Source organism: Phocoena sinus, chromosome 8, assembly GCF_008692025.1.
Source record: "Phocoena sinus isolate mPhoSin1 chromosome 8, mPhoSin1.pri, whole genome shotgun sequence".
Classification (NCBI taxonomy): Eukaryota; Metazoa; Chordata; class Mammalia; order Artiodactyla; family Phocoenidae; genus Phocoena; species Phocoena sinus.
The window spans coordinates 66,137,743-66,154,627 of NC_045770.1; the positions used below are offsets into that span (position 1 = coordinate 66,137,743).

General features: G+C 34.8%; 1 protein-coding gene across 9 annotated transcripts in view; it reads left to right on the plus strand.

Annotated features, from left to right (window-relative positions):
- Window positions 1-16,885, plus strand: part of USP47 (ubiquitin specific peptidase 47) — a 122,117-nt gene that overhangs the window by 14,655 nt on the left and 90,577 nt on the right. Inside the window, exon 2 of one of the 9 annotated variants that reach the window (XM_032639109.1) lies at window positions 807-883. The exons of the other annotated variants lie outside the window; for them this stretch is intronic. Coding sequence (XP_032495000.1) covers window positions 881-883 — 3 coding nt within the window. The 5' untranslated portion in view covers window positions 807-880. The remainder of the gene's footprint in view (window positions 1-806; window positions 884-16,885) is intronic. 9 annotated transcript variants of the gene reach the window in all.

Below are 16,885 nucleotides of genomic sequence, written 5' to 3' on the forward strand. Positions count from 1 at the left end.
GCCTCGTGGCCAAAAAACCAAAGCATAAAAACAGAAGCAATATTGTAACAAATTCGGTAGAGACTTTAAAAATGATCCATATCAAAAAAAAAAAGACATCTAAGAAATATTACTGCTTTAATTTTGACATCTTAAATTCACGTCTTGAAATATTTATTTACTATTACATTTACCATTAACATAACACAAGTATGATTTTTAAAATTCTAAGAAAAATAGACAGTGATGCAGAAAATATTTCTACAATTCAGTAATATGATTTAACAGTGGAAGGGAAGTAGTAGTTCGGTATTACAGCTCCTTCATTTATAGGGGAGGAAAACATGAAGGCTGTAAAAACCCCATAACTTACTTAATGTCTCAGGTAGTGGAAGAGCTAGAATGAGACTTTTTTGAAAAAGTCAAGTTTACTGAGGTATAATTTATATACAGTAAAATTTGTTCCTTTAAAGCATACAGTTTTATGAATTTTGACAAACTTATGCAGTTGTATAACCACCACCACAGTCAAGATATAGAACATCTCCATCACCTTAAAAAAGTTTTCTCATGCCTCTTATAATCAACCCCACCTCCCACCTCTAGGCTCTGCAACCACTGATCTGTTTTCTGCCCTCATGTTTTGCCTTTTCCTCATATAACTGGAATTCAAATAGTATGTAGCATTTTGAGTCTGACTTTCATCTAGCATAAAACTATGATGTTTATCTATGTTATCTGTTGTATCACTAGGCTTCCTTTTTATTGTCCAGTGTCACAATTTGTTTATCCATTTATTAACTGGTGGACATTTGGGTTATTTCCAGGTTTTGGTGATTCTGAATAAGCTGCTACAAATATCTGTGTACAGCTTTTTCTTTTGGTAGACATATGTCTTCATATGGTAAGTGCGTGTTTAACTTCGTAAGAAACTGCCAAACTCTTTTCTGAAATGGCTGTACCATTTTGCATTCCATTGAGCAGTGTATGCACATTCCAACTGCTCTGCCTCCGTGTTGGTACTTGGCAATGTCAATATTTTTCAGTTTAGTTTTTTAATCATTCTAGTTAGTGTGTAGGGATATCTCTGTGGTTTGAATTTGCATTTCTTATTGACTAGTGATGTAGTGTATCTTTTCATTTACTTGAAGTTTTTTATTAAGCCTGCTTTTAAAAAATCATTTTATTTGAATATTACATATTTAAAGTTTTGCTAGTACTGAAAGGAGAGAGAAGTAAAAAGAGTACCTATTCTCAAGGAGTTGATGATTTACATAGAGAAAACTGGTAATTGTGTTAAAGAGTATGGCTGTAATTTTGACAGGCTTCTTGAGAAAGGGGGTCATATATTAGCTTTCTGGTGGAGAGGATAATGGTTTGGGAATCAGAAAATGCATTGGTTTGGCTTTGCGTTGCTTATCCTTTCTGGGCCTTTTTTTTCTTCTTTCTTCATCTCTGAAATGAGGGAGTTGGACTAGATAAGGTATAAGATTTGTCTCTAAATTATAAATCTACATAAACTGTTTGGTGGTAGTTTTTTGCTTTTTTTTCAGTAGTAGGTTTTGTGGGTTTTTTTTTTTTTGCGGTACGCGGGCCTCTCACTGTTGTGGCCTCTCCCGTTGCGGAGCACAGGCTCCGGACGCACAGGCTCAGCGGCCATGGCTCACGGGCCCAGCCGCTCCGTGGCATGTGAGATCTTCCCGGACCGGGGCACAAACCCGTGTCCCCTGCATCGGCAGGCGGACTCCCAACCACTGCGCCACCAGGGAAGCCCTGTTTTATTTTTAAAAAAATAATAAATTTATTTATTTTTGGCTGCACTGCGTCTTTGTCGCTGCGTGTGGGCTTTCTCTAGTTGCGGCGAGCGGGGGCTACTCTTCATTGCAGTGCACGGGCTTCTCATTGCAGTGGCTTCTCTTGTTGAAGAGCATGGGCTGTAGGCGCACGGGCTTCAGTAGTTGTGGCACTTAGGCTCAGTAGTTGTGGCTCGCGGGCTCTAGAGCGCAGGCTCAGTAGTTGTGGCACACAGGCTTAGTTGCTCCATGGCACGTGGGATCTTCCTGGAACAGGGCTCGAACCCGTGTCCCTTGCATTGGCAGGAGGATTCCTAACCACTGTACAAACCAGGGAAGTCCCTGAGTAGTAGGTTTTTAAATTATGTAAGAAGGCTGTGCAATCAGAAAACAAAGATCTTTTCAGATCTTTCCTGTCTGATGAAATTTCTATTACCCAAAAAAGATCATCTTCTGAAATTTTAAATAATATAAATTATAATATAAATATTATAGTTGAGAATTATATATTTCTTTTTTTTAACACTTTTAAAAAATTAATTATTTATTTTTGGCTGCATTGGGTATTCGTTGCTGCACACAGGCTTTCTCTAGTTGTGGTGAGCGGCGGCTACTCTTTGTTGAGGCGTGCAGGCTTCAGTAGCTGTGTCTCTTGGGCTCTAGAGCGCAGGCTCAGTAGTTGTGGCTCACGGGCTTAGCTGCTCTGTAGCATGTGGGATCTTTCTGGACCAGGGCTCGAACCCATGTCCCCTGCATTGGCAGGCGGGTTCTTAACCACTGCGCCACCAGGGAAGTCTGAGAATTATATATTTCTAAAGTCTATTATAAGGATGGTAGCTGACAGTTCTATGATAATACATTTTGTATGATACTATATTATTATTATTATCATTTATGGAGCATTTTTAAGATGTTCTCTCTTGATCTTCAGAAAAACTCTTTGTGAACCATGAGAGTCAGAGATAAGTGACTTGCATAGGATTACACGGCTGAAAGAAAAGTAGCCACCTTGACCTAAGGGTTCTAGCCTAGATCCTTTGCCTCTGCGCTACATTGCTCTTTGCACTGTAGACCATTCCAGTAGGAAATAAAATCTTTAAATTGTTTTAAATAACCTTAACATTTTTTTCAGTTGTATAATTTCATGTTCAGGGTATTATAAAATTTATTATCCATGCTTCTAAATAAAAAGCATGGTAACACGTAATATAAAAATCTACTTTGATTTAGTAGTAATGCAGTAGAACATTCAAGACTTGTAAACAAGTCAGTTGTATCACAAGCTGAGTCACTGCTTGTCAAGAACAGCCTACTCACAGAAGAAAACTTAGCTGTAATCAAAAATAAAGATAACAGGAATAGTAAAGGATATATTATATACCCTCCTGAGAGTAGTTTAGTTTCTAAGTATAGATGCCTTAACAGTGGGTTACCCATTAACAGTAGTAGAACAACTGTTAAAAGGAGTATGGCAAAAGTGGGAATGGTGTTAGGATAGAAGTGAGAGGAAAAATACTATTATCATAATTTTAATGACACAAATATATTCAACATTATGAAGTCATCAGAAAGCTTGTATTTCTTAGGAGATCTGTGTTCGTATGTGACCTTAGGTTTCTTAATTTGTTGTTCATCTGTAAAATAAGGACCTTGATCTGATGTCCAAAGGTTCATCCATCTTTAAATATATGTATTATAGTTCTGTGTGTGTATGATGAGTCATCTGATTGATTGCTTCTTAACTATCAAATGAAATATGTTGATCATAGTTAAATAGATTGTAAACTACTCTTTTAAAGTGCTGAAACTTTACACTGTTACTTTTCTACTAATCAATCGAATGAGTACTTGATGTAATCTGTTACAAGAAAAAATGTTACAGAGTTTTCAGTTTTATATATTTCGTTTTCTAATTATATTATGGGGGTTCTGGGAGCTTGATTTATGGGTATTTTAGAAGGAAGTGGAATGCAGGATTCTGAGGGACACCTAATACTAGAGCACAAAGGCAGGTATGAAACTATGTATTTTTACAGAATTTTAAAAACAAATGTTATATGTTGACAGGCAGTTGATGTTACCATGTTCTATATTAGTTTAAGTTCAGAAAATCCATTCCATGATATATTAAATAAGTACCTGTTAATATTGCAAGTTAGTTTATCACAGAATCTGTATTTAACTAAAATAGTAAAGTAGAATGTACTTACAATTTTTTTATGCCTTGAACTAAGCTTTTAGAATAGGTACAAAGTCATCTTTTAGAAAATTCCTATATGAAGATTTGGATTTGAAGAAACTCAATATATATGAAGAAAGCAGGTTAAAACAGGGAGTGATTATTATCAAACTTCCTTTAAATAGTAAAAGCCCTTGCAGTAAAAAAAATTTCAAAATTTAAAATCATTTTGGAAACTTTTCAGAGTTTCCAAAATCAATTCAATTTTTAAAAATTTACTTAGAAGTTTTAAGAGCACACTATGCTTCCAAAAGCATCAGCTATAACATATTATGAATTATTTTCCTGAATGAATATATTTTGTTTAGAGAATTCCCTAAAGGACCTTAGACTTTCTGCTTCTGTGGTTTGTTTTTGGTAGTTGAGATTTTAAAGTATCCGTTTTTATTTCTAAGCTAAGTAGAATCACACTTAATCTGCTTATGTTTCTTCCTACACAGTTGTTGTGGTCTTTATTCATGTTCATATTGTATCTTTATGATTTTCTGAACTATTTACGTACTCCTGACTAATCTCCTCAATTCCTTGGACATATTTGTTTGTTTTGAGTATATTAAGAAGAAGAGCTAAATTCTGTTTTTTATAAAACTGATACAAACTTTAGATATGTGAAAGAATTTTTTTTATTAGAGATTTGAGCTTAAAATGAAATATTATGAAAAGCTATGGTTAAGAAGACTGAGCCATTTGGGGGAAGTTATAGAGGATGCTAGTGAAAATGGACTTAACGTGGATACTAAGAAAGTTTTGAATTTTTGTTAGTAAAATGTCATTTGTATCACTTTCTGATTGTAATGATTAATAGAGATGTTTTATTATAAAGGCTTGACTGTTTAGGAATGCTAAACAGAAATGGGAAATGTGACATATTTAAATGATATACTATTAAAAGTTTCAGAATACCTACATATACATTCTTAGTCATTTGATTACTTTCCATTCTACACAGTAATGTCTTTAATGTTAACTTTTTTTTTTAATGTTAACTTTTGAATGGAACAAATCATCTGTTTATTTTGATGATTAAATTATTCCATATTTGGCCAGTGAGAGCCTTTTCAACTGGTTCCTGTGTCCTCTTGACATATCCCATCAATGTTGGAGAATGTCCTTACTTTCTGGCAGCGCAGGGCATTCCAAACTCTGTGTATTTTCCCAGCCCTAACACTAACATCAGCCATTTCTACAAAGACCTATGGACCCTTTTTGTGGAGAATCGTATTGAGAAACCAAGATCTGGGCATTAGATGTGTTTATTGCTACAGGGATGTCATTGCTTCTAGGTACTCTCAGTGGAAGGAGGTAGAAAATATGCACAGACATGTATATAAACATGAAATCTGTTTTTATTTCTATATCTGTTTCTCTCTAAATGTACGTGTATATACAATCAAATCATCTGTAAGTCCTTAATCCATAGGCAAAAAAATTTTTTTGGTTTACAAGAAAAAAGGGAAATTTATTTCATGCTTATACATATATTTATATATATCCATAATATATTTTATGCATATTATGTGTCTGTAATACAGAACCATTGGAAACCCAATTTGCAGACAGTTTTGCTGCTTCCACAAATTTTGGTCGTAAGTTCTCTATTTAATTTTTTTTTAAATATATTTATTTATTTTTGGCTGTGTTGGGTCTTTGTTGCTGCGCGCGGGCTGCGCCGGGCTTTCTCTGGTTGCCGTGCACGGGCTTCTCATTGCAGTGGCTTCTCTTGTTGTGGAGCACAGGCTCTAGGCGCGTGGGCTTCAGTAGTTGTGGCTCGTGGGCTCTAGAGCACAGGCTCAGTAGTTGTGGCGCACAGGCTTAGTACCTCTGCAGCATGTGGGATCTTCCCGGACCAGGGCTCAAGCCCATGTACCCTGAATTGGCAGGCGGGTCCTTAAGCACTGCGCCACCAGGGAAGCCCTACTGTGCTAGTTTTGTCATTTGTTTTCTGTAGACTCATCATTCTGTTTGCTGTACACACTAGGAGTATAGTCCTTGGAATCTCCCTAGATCTTTTTCATGTACTGTTGTTCAGGAGTGTCTTGGCTATTCTTGTAGTTTTACAGATTTGTACAGGTTTAAGAATAAGCCTGTTAGTCCTCCCTCCACCCCCAACACACACACACACACACACACACACACACACACACACACACACACTCTTGGAATTTTGATTGGCATTACATTGGACCTATAGATTAATTTGGGAAAGTTAACTTTTTTACAGTATTGAATCTTCCAATTTATGAACATGACACATCTTTCATTACCTTATCATTTATTCAGATCTTTGTTAATTTCTTACAAAGCGATGTTATAGTTTTTTTCATAAAAGGCTTGCAGATTTTTGGTTAGATCTATTCCTAAGTATTCTATAAGATGCTATTGTAAATAGTTTTTTTTACTGCATTTTAAATCTTTTGTTGGTTTATTGGTTTTTTAATGCACAGAAACTTTGATGTGCTATTATTAATGGTAATAATTTATATGAAAAGTATTTTGGGTTTTCTAGGTAGACAGTCATGACATCTGTGTATAATGACTGTACTTCCTAATCCATTTAGGTTGTTTTTCTTTTTCTTCCTTATCGAACTGTCCCTTTGGTAGTGTTGACCAGAAGTAGTGACTAGTGTGCAACCTTGTTTTGTTCTTAAAGTGAGAGCTTTCATCATTTTGTCATTAAATATGTTTGCTGTAAATTTTTGTAGATGCACTTTATCAGGTTAAGGAAATACTCTTCCTATTTTGTTATGCATTATCATGAAAAGATGTTTATTTTCAGATGAATTTTCTGTATTGTATCTGTTGTCATGATTTTCTCTCTTAACCTGTTAATGTGTGGCATTATGTAAATTGATATTTCCAATGTTAAATGAACCTGGTTGTGATGTATTATGCTTTAATACATTGCTAGATTCAGTTTCCTAATACTTGGTTTCACATGTTTTGCAGTTTTCATGAGTGGTATTGTTTTATAATTTTCCTTTCTTAATATTAGTCTTTTTAGAGTTTAATATCACTTGTTAGCCTCATAGTATGATTTAGAGAGTGTTCTTCATTTTCTATAGCTGTGAAGAAGTTCTGTAAAAGTCAAATTACCTTTAGAGTATTTGGAAAATCTTAGTAAAATCATCCAGGCATGGAAGTTTTTCTTGTTCTTATTGGAAGATTTTTAACTACTAACTCAATCGGTTTAATGACTTGAGCACTATTGTGGTTTTCTTTTGTTTTCCTTTGAGTTTGTTTGATGACTATTATTTTTCTGGGAGTTTATCCATTCCATTATGTTTTCAGATAAGTTGGCATAAATTTGCTTGTGGCATTCTTTTATCTTTTGTTGTTGTATCTAATAGTTACATCCCCTTATTATAATATTTTTGTGCCTTCTCGTTTTGGGGGATTGATCTTACCAGTGGTTTGTCATTAATTAGCTTTTGTTGTTGTTCAATAAAATCAGCTTTTGGCTTTGATAGTTTTCGTTATAGTATTTTTATTTTCTATCTCATTAATTTCTGCTTTTTATTTCTCCTGTTCTGGTGCTTTAGTTACATGACATAGATTTTGTTGTTGTTTTTGTTTTCTGCTTCCTGGAGACCAGCCACAGCCCCAAATGCCAAATAGTAGCAGAGAACTGACTATTTTTTCAGGTCTAGATTTTTGTAGTTCTTCCTGGCTTTTCACTCTATCTTACCTCTGCCTAGTACCACAAAGGCTCACCTATTTTGCCAGGAAAGCTCCCTGCTTCTCCCCTGCCCCCCATATTCTGTACAAGTTTGATATGTTTCCATTATCATTTGGTTCTAAATATTTTCTATTTTCCATTATTCTTCTTTGACCCATCAACTAGTATATGTTAGTTTTGTAATTATGTGATTTTCCTAGTTGCCTTTTTGTTACTGATATTTAATTCAGTTGCATTATAGTGAAAGAAAGTGTTCTATATGATACCAGTCTTTTGAAGTTTATTGAGACTTGCTTTATAAAAAAGCCGAGTATCAGGTCAGTTTTTATAAATATTCTGTGTGTGCTTTGAAAATATATATATTTGCAGCTGTTAAGTATAGTCTTTGCATGTATCTGTTATATGAGCCTTGTTAATTTTGATGTGTGTTTTTCTGTAATGTTGTTAATTTTTTGTTTATGGTTTTTTTGGTCTATTAAACCTATCAAAAACGTGTATTAAAATCTCACACTAATATGTTGGATTGATTTATTTTTCATTATACTATCAGTTTTTGCATTGTATATCTCAAAGCTGTTTTATTTAATATATTCAGGCATTTAGAACTGTTACATCCAGGATAATCCCCCATTTCCAGATCCTTAACTTGATCATATCTGCAGTCTTTGCCATAGAAGGTAAAATTTATAAGCTCTTGGGATTAGGACATATTATCTTTAGGGACATGATTTAACCTATTCCATTATTTTTGTTTCTTTTTCTTTTCTTTCTTGGCTTCTTTAGGTTCAAATGATTTCTTTCATTCCACTTTTTTTCTGTTGGTTTGGACATTATATACTGCTTATATTCTTTTAGTGTAAGTGTTTTTAAAATTAACTAATTTAATATGCACAGTTACCAAAGTCTAAAATTAATTATCTTTAATTTCCTCTTGAATAGTGTACGGATGTTAGAATGCTTTAATTCCAGTAACACCGTCACTTGTACGGTATAATTGTTATATACTTTAATTCTCTCTTTTTTTTTTAAACATAGAAGACATTGTTTAGTTTTCCCACCTATTTGTCACTTCTTTTGCTCCTCACTTTTTAAAATTGTGATAGTATACACATAACATAAAATTTACCATTTTAACCATTTTTATGTGTGCAGTTCACTGGCTTTAAGTGCATTCACATTGTTGTGCAAACATCACTACCAGCCATCTGCAGAACTTTTTTTATCTTCCCAAATTGAATCTTTGTATCCATTAAGCAATATCTCTCCCTATCCTTCCTCTTCCTCGTCCCTGGCAACCACAATGCTACTTTCTGTCTATGAACTTGACTTCTCTCCTTCTTATATAAGTAGAATCATACAATATTTGTCCTTTGTGTCTGGTTTCTTTCTCTTACCATAGTGTCTTCAAGATCCATCCATGTTATAGCATATACCAGGATTTCATTCCTTTTTAAGGCTGAATGATACTCCATTGTATGTTTATGCCCACATTTTGTTTATAATGTCATTCGTCGATAGACATTTGGGTTGTTTCTATTTTTTGGCTATTGTGAATAGTGTTGCTATCCTGCTAAAACGTATACTGTTTTCCAGTGGAAGCACCATTTCACGTTCCCATCAGCAGTGCACAAGGGCTTCAGTTTCTCCACACCCTCCAACGTGTTAGTGGGAGTTTTGTTTGCTTGTTACCAGTTTTTGGTTTTGTTTGGTAATAGCCATTCTAATGGGTGTGAAGTGGTTATCTTGTATTTTGTATTTGCATTTTCCTAATGATTGGTGATATGCTTGTTGGCTCTTTGTATATCTTCTTTGGAGAAATGTCTATTCAAGTTCTTTGCCTATTTTTTAACCAGGGTTTTGGGGTATTTGTTGTTGTTTTGGGGTTGTTAGAATTCTTTATATATTCTGGATATTAATACCTTAACAGATACATGATTTGCAGGTGTTACCTCCCATTCCATGGGTTGCCTTTCTGCTCTCTTGTCCTTTGGTGCACAAGCATTTGAATTTTAATGAAATCCAATTTATGTATTCTGTTGTTGTTATTGTCTCTGCTTTTGGTATCATATCTAAGAATCATTGTGAAATCCAGTGTCATGAAGCTTTTCTCCTATGTTTTCTTCTAATAGTTTATAATTTTAGCTTTTGCTTTTAGATCTTTGATCCAGTTAGAGTTAATTTTTGCAGCTATTTATTTATTCTTGTATCCCACTCCTTTGTCAAAGACAAAATAACTACTTTGGGACCAGAATTTAAACACTGAGTAAAAATGTTACTACCAAAGAGGGAACTAGATCTAGTACAGAGACATGGAAGTGAGGAAGTGACACAAGACTCAAGAGAGGGAATATGGTTTTTTAAAGCTGAAATCCATGAACAGTCTTTTTCTCCATGCCTATGATTAGCTGACAATATATTGGGTTGGCCAGAAAAGTTCATTTGGGAAACACCCGAACAAACTTTTTGGCCAATCCCATATAAGCACTTTGTTTAGACATTGCATGTGCATTGAGCTGGTGGTGGTTTTTCTAGAAAGTTGTCCTCCTGGTGACATGATTATGGCACCATAAGAGTTGTTTAGTAGAAATCAGGTATGTCTCACTGTTGTCAGGCTAGTTCAGAATTCATCTCTTACTCTCTAGGATTACTTTTCTTTCTGCCCATGATACATTTTTTTGAAAGGTTACTGTGAAATATAATTTTCCATAATATAAACAGGAAGACAGAAGAGGAAACATCCTCTCTTTCATCATGAACTTTCAGTGGAGTTCTAAGAGCATATGATGCCTCAAGCTTTTGTAGTCTTTTGTGATGATGAGGATACAAGTCTCTCATAGGTCTAAGAATTGACCTGCCTCAAATGAGTGGTTCTCACTTGGAGTCTCTTATGTGGTTATAGACAGATGTTGACTGGGATTTTAGACCTTAGAAAAGATTCTTAGACAAAAAAAACACTGAGTGCCAAAGCATAAAAACTGGTAAAGAAGAAAAATACCTTTTTAAGGGTTTCTTTAATGAGGATCTACTGGTCATAAAAATCTTTGGTTTTGTATTCCTAAAAGACATTTTTGCTGTATATAGCATTCTGGGCTACCAGTTACTATTATTTAGAAGATTAAGGGTATGCTTCAGTCTTCTGGCTTCCATTTTTGCTGTTGAGAAATCAACTGAAAATCTAATTGTTTTAGTTTATTTAAAGGTAATCTCTCATTTCTCCCTGCCTGCATGTAAACTCTGTATTTACTTTGCTTGAAATTTGTTGGGTTTCTTGAATCTGATTTGGTATCCTCCATTGGTTGTTGAAGTTCATCATGTATTTAAATTTTCTCTACTTTCATTCTCTCTCCCTTCTCCTGGATGTATCCTTTTTACTGTATCCTTCATGCCTCTTTTGCTCTAATGTTTTACATTGTTCTGTCACTAAAAGTTTAGAAAATTTTAGTTCTATCATATGAGATTCATTAATTCTTCAATATTTTAAATACATTTAAACTTTGTGATTTTTACTTTTATTATTATATCCTTTTCTGGGAATTCTGTTTGTTACTTTTAAAAGCCTGCTGATTGCCAACGTCTACTCATGAATTCAAAGTTCTTTTTTATTTCTTGAAGCATATTGTACATTTTTCTTTTATAATGTTGCCAATAGTTTCAATGTTGAAACTTTTATTATATGTCATCTGCTATGTTTTATTCTTTGCTGACTCTCACTCATGGTGCCTTTTTTCTTATGTATTTAGTGATTAAAAAAAACAATTTTGAGCTGTTCATATGTCTTGTAGTTGTGAAAATAATTTTTATGGAAATTATATGAGCTTTGGAATACAGATGGCTTCTTTCAGAAGAAAACTGTGATTGTTTCTGCCATGTATCTGGGAGTACTACTGTTCTGGAACCATTTTCCAAGTAATTCTTAACTTGTGGGTTTTTTTTAATACCACACAGATAGTGTGAATTGGGGCTGCAAATCAACATGAGGGCCAGTCTGTGACTATATGTACCACTCCCACTTCACTCCAAGGTTTAAAACAGGCAATCATCTTTTAGTCTCTAGGAGAAGAGAGGTGGAAGAGTAGCAGGATAGGCAGATGTATTATTTTTAAATTAAACTTTTAATTTTGAGTTAGTTATAGTTTCATCTGTAGTTCTGAGAAATAAAAAGATATCATGTACTCTGTATCCAGTTCCCCCAATGGCAACATCATGTAAACTATAGTACAATACAACAATAAAGGTATTGGCATTGATAAAGTCAAGATACAGAACGTTTTCATCTCCACAAGGATCTCTCATGTTGCCCTTTTATAACTACACTCACTTCCCTCCCACTCCCAGCCCCTCTTTGATTCCTGGCAATCACTTAGCTGTTTTCCATTTCTATATTTGGTCATTTCAACAATGTTGTATAAATGGAATCTTACTGTATGCAACCTTTTGGACTTGGCCTTTTATACTTAATATATAATTCTCTGGAGGCTTCTCTGGGTGTCCCATGTATCAACAGTTTGTTCCTTTGCTTATTAATGTCCTTGGTATGGATGTACCACAGTTTGTTTCCATTCAGCTGTTGAAGGACATCTAGATTATTTACGGTTTTTGGATATTATGAGTAAAGCTGCTATAAAATTCATGTATAGGTTTTTGTGTGAGCATAATTCTTTATTTCTCTGTGATAACTGTTGAATAGTACAGTTGCTGGGTTGTATGGTAGTTGCATATTTAGTTTTTTCAGAAATTACCAAATGGTTTTCTAGAGTAGCTGTACCATTTTACTTCCCAGCAGGAAATTATGAGAGATCCAATTTTTCTGCATCCTTGTCAGCATTTGGTGTTGCCGCTATTTTTAATTTTAGCCATTCTGATAGGTGTGTGGTCATGTCTCATTGTGGTTTAATTTGTATTTATCTAATGGCTAATGATGTTGACCATCTTTTTGTGTGCTTACTTGTCATCTGTTTTCTTCATTGAAATGTGTCTCATGATTTTTGCCTGTGCTCTAATTATATTGTTGCTTTTTTATTGTTAGGTGTTCAGAGGTCTTTACAGTATAGTCTAGATACTAGTCCTTTGTCAGTTATGTCATTTGAAATATTTTCTCCCAGTCAGGAGCTTGTCTTTTCATTCTTTTTTTTTTGTGTGCGTGGGATTTTTAGTTCCCTGACCAGGGATTGAACCTCGGCCCTTGGCAGTGAGAGTGCTGAGTCCTAACCACTGGACCGCCAGGGAATTCCCTGTCTTTTCTTTCTTAACAGGGTCTTTGCAAAATAGATATTTCAGTTTTGATTACGTCCAGTTGATCAATTTTTCTGTTTGTAAATCATGCTTTTGGTGTCAGGTCTGAGAACTCTGCCTATCCTTAGCTCTAAAAGATTTTTTCCTATGTTTTTTTTCTAAAAGTTTTATAGGTTTACATTTTTCATTTAAGTTCATGATCTGTATTTAGTTACTTTTTGTATAAGGTGAGAGAGACTTAGGTCCAGGATTATTATTATTATTTTTTGCCCATGGATGTCCAATTATTCCAGTACCATTTGTCAAAAAGACACTCTTTGAGTTGCTTTTACACCTAGTCAGAAATCAGTTGGGCATATCTGTGTGGCTCTCTATTGTATTCCATTGATCTCTATGTCTATTCCTCTACCAATACCACACAGTCTTGATTACTGTAGCTATATAATAAGTCTCGAAATTGAGTAGACAGAGTCCTCTCACTTTATCTTTTTAGTTATTCTAGTTCCTTTGCCTTTCCATATAAGTTTCAGAATATTCTTGTCTATATCTTCAAAAAAACTTGCTGGGATTTTGATAGGACTTGCTTTAAAAACTGTATTTTTGTTTGGGAAGAATTGACATCTTTACTATGTTGAGTCTTCCAGTGTAAGAATACATTATGTTGCTTTATTTATTTAGATCTTCTGTTGTCCTATTATGAGCAGAGAATATACTCTATTTGATTGTAGTTCTTCTAAATGTGTTAAAATTTGTTTTATGACCTGGGATATGGCCTGTCTTGGAATATGTTCCAAGTGCATCTGGACAGAATGTATATTCTGTCCCTTTACAAATGTTAATTAGGTTCTGTTGGTTGATGGTATTGTTGGTTTTTTTCTGTGTCCTTGCTTATTTTCTGTTTAGTTGTTGTAGCAATTGTTGAGAGAGTTGTTGGAGTCTCCTAATTATTGTAGAGTTATTTTATTATTTGTTTTACTGGTTCTGGCTTCACAAATTTTGCAGCTCTGTTTGGTTCATACAAATTTAGGATTGCTATGCCTTCTTAGTGGATGGGCCCTTTTATCATTATATGTTTCTCTCTATCTCTGATAATTTTGTTTGTTCTGAAGTCTACTTTAACTGATATTAATTTTTAAAATTAACTCTTGCTTTCTTTGATTGATGTTTGCATGGTATATTTTTTCCCTTTTTTACTTTCATACTAAATATTTTACATGAAATATATATCTTGTATGTAAATTTATTTTAAAGTGTTTTATGTATATCATGTATTTGACATAGTACGTATTATCTATGGGTGTACATCTTTGTGTGTGTAGGTGTGTGTGTCTGAGTTTCTTAGAGACAGCATATAGTTTTGTTTTGGTTTTTTTTTCTTTTTTTTTTTTTGTGGTACACGGGCCTCTCACTGTTGTGGCCTTTCCCGCTGCGGAGCACAGGCTCCGGACGCGCAGGCTCAGCGGCCACGGCTCACGGGCCCAGCCGCTCCGTGGCATGTGAAATCTTCCCGGACCGGGGCACGAACCCGTGTCCCCTGCATCGGCAGGCAGACTCTCAACCACTGTGCCACCAGGGAAGCCCAACAGCATATAGTTTTAATTTACCCTCCCAACTCTCTTTTAATTGGTGTGATTAGGTCATTTATATTTAATGTAATCATTAACATGTTAGCATAAACCTCCCATTTTATTTTGTTTTCTGTTTTTCATTTTGCTGTTATTTTTCACTTGCCTTCCTTTGTGTTATTTGAATATTTTTAAAAATTTCGTTTTGATTTTTCCATACTGATTTTGATCATATCCTCTTGTAATAGCTTTTTTAGTGGTTCTTCTGTGTATATACAAGTTTATCACAGTCTACTGGTGTCATTATTTTATCAGTTTAATTGAAATGTAGAAACATTACCTCCCTTTATGTCTTGTTACCCTCCCCTGTCTACAATATAATTGAATTAAATACTTCCTCTACATACATTTATAACCACATCAAGCAGTCTCTTAATTTGTGCTTCAACTGTCAAACATATAATAAAAACTGAAGAGGAGAAGGAAATTGTATTCTATTTAGCCATATTTTGCTAACTGTGTTCTTTTTTCTTTCCTGATGTTCTAAGGTTCCCCTTTAATCATTTCCTTTTTTGTTTAGAGAACTTCCTTTAGCCGTTCCTTTAGGGTATTTCTACTGGAGACAAATTCTTTTAGCTTTCCTTTATCTGAGCATGTCTTGAATTCTGCTTGGTTACAGAAGCAATTTCTGGGTCATTCTTAAAGGACATTTTTCTGGTTATAGGCTCTTGGGTTAACAGTTATTTTCTGTGAGCACCTGAAAAATATTGTGCAACTTCCTTCTGGCCTCCTTGGTTTCTGATAAGAAAGTTGTCCCACTTTTCTCTTCTCTATGTGTGTGTGTGTGTATGGTTTTTTCCTCTCTTTGTCTCATTTGTGATAGTTTCTATTGCTGTGTCTTCAAGTGGTTTATATAATCTTTTGTTCAGTGGTACCTAATCTGTTAACCCCATCCATTCTATGTTTTGTCTCAGACATTGTACTTTTCATCTTTAGAAATTTGAGTTGGATCCTTTTTTAAATTTCCTTTTTCTATAATTGAGTTTATTAATCTTTTCTTTCGTAGCATTTAGTGTTCAAGTCATGCTTTTTTATAATTGAATTTTTATTTTGGGTATAGTTGATTTACAATGTTATGTTAGTTTCAGGTGTACAGCAGAGTGGTTCAGTTATACATATACATATATCCATTCTTTTTCAGATTTTTTTCCCATATAGGTTGTTATAGAACATTGAGTAGAGTTCCCTGCGCTATACAGTAGGTCCTTGTTGGTTACCTATTTTATATATGGTAGTGTGTATATGTTAAGCCCAGACTCCTAATTTATCTCTCCCCACCCCCTTTCCCCTTTGGTAAACATAAATTTATCTTCCAAGTCTGTGAGTTTTTTTTTTTTTTGAGGTATGCGGGCCTCTCACTGTTGTGGCCTCTCCTGTTGCGGAGCACAGGCTCCAGACGTGCAGGCTCAGCGGCCATGGCTCACAGGCCCAGCCACTCCGTGGCATGTGGGATCTTCCCGGACCGGGGCATGAACCCATGTCGCCTGCATCGGCAGGCAGACTCTCAACCACTGCGCCACCAGGGAAGCCCTGTGAGTCTATTTTGTAAATAAGTTCATTTGTATCATTTTTGTTGATTCCAGCTATAAGTGATGTCTTTCTCTGTCTGACTTACTTCACTTAGTATGATAATCTCTAGATCCATCTGTGTTGCTGCAAATGGCATTACTTCATTCTTTTTTATGGCTGACTAATATTCCATCGTGTGTATATACCACATCTTCTTTATCCATTCATCGATGGACATTTATGTTGCTTCCATGTCTTGACTGTTGTAAACAGTGCTGCAATGAACATTGGGGAGCATGTATTTTTTGGAATTATGGTTTTCTCAAGATAGATGCCCAGGAGTGGGATTGCTGCATTATATGGTAGTTCTGTTTTCAATTTTTTAAGGAACCTCCATACTGTTCTCCATAGTGGTTGTACCAATTTACATTCCCACCAACAGTGTAGGAAGATTTCCTTTTCTCCACATCCTCTCCAGCATTTATTGTTTGTAGAATTTTTGATGATGACCATTCTGACCAGTGTGAGGTGATACCTCATTGTAGTTTTGATTTGCATTTCTCTAATAATTAGCAATGTTGAACATCTTTTCATGTGCTCTTTGGCCATCTATATGTCGTCTTTAGAGAAATGTCTATTTAGATCTTATGCCCATTTTTTGATTGGGTTGTTTGTTTTTTTGATATTGAGCTGCATGAGCTGTTTGTATGTTTTGGAGATTAATCCCTTGTCAGTCACACCATTTGCAAATATTTTCTCCCATTCTGTGGGTTGTCTTTTCATTTTGTTTATGGTTTCCTTTGATGTGCAAAAGCTTTTCAGTTTAATTAGG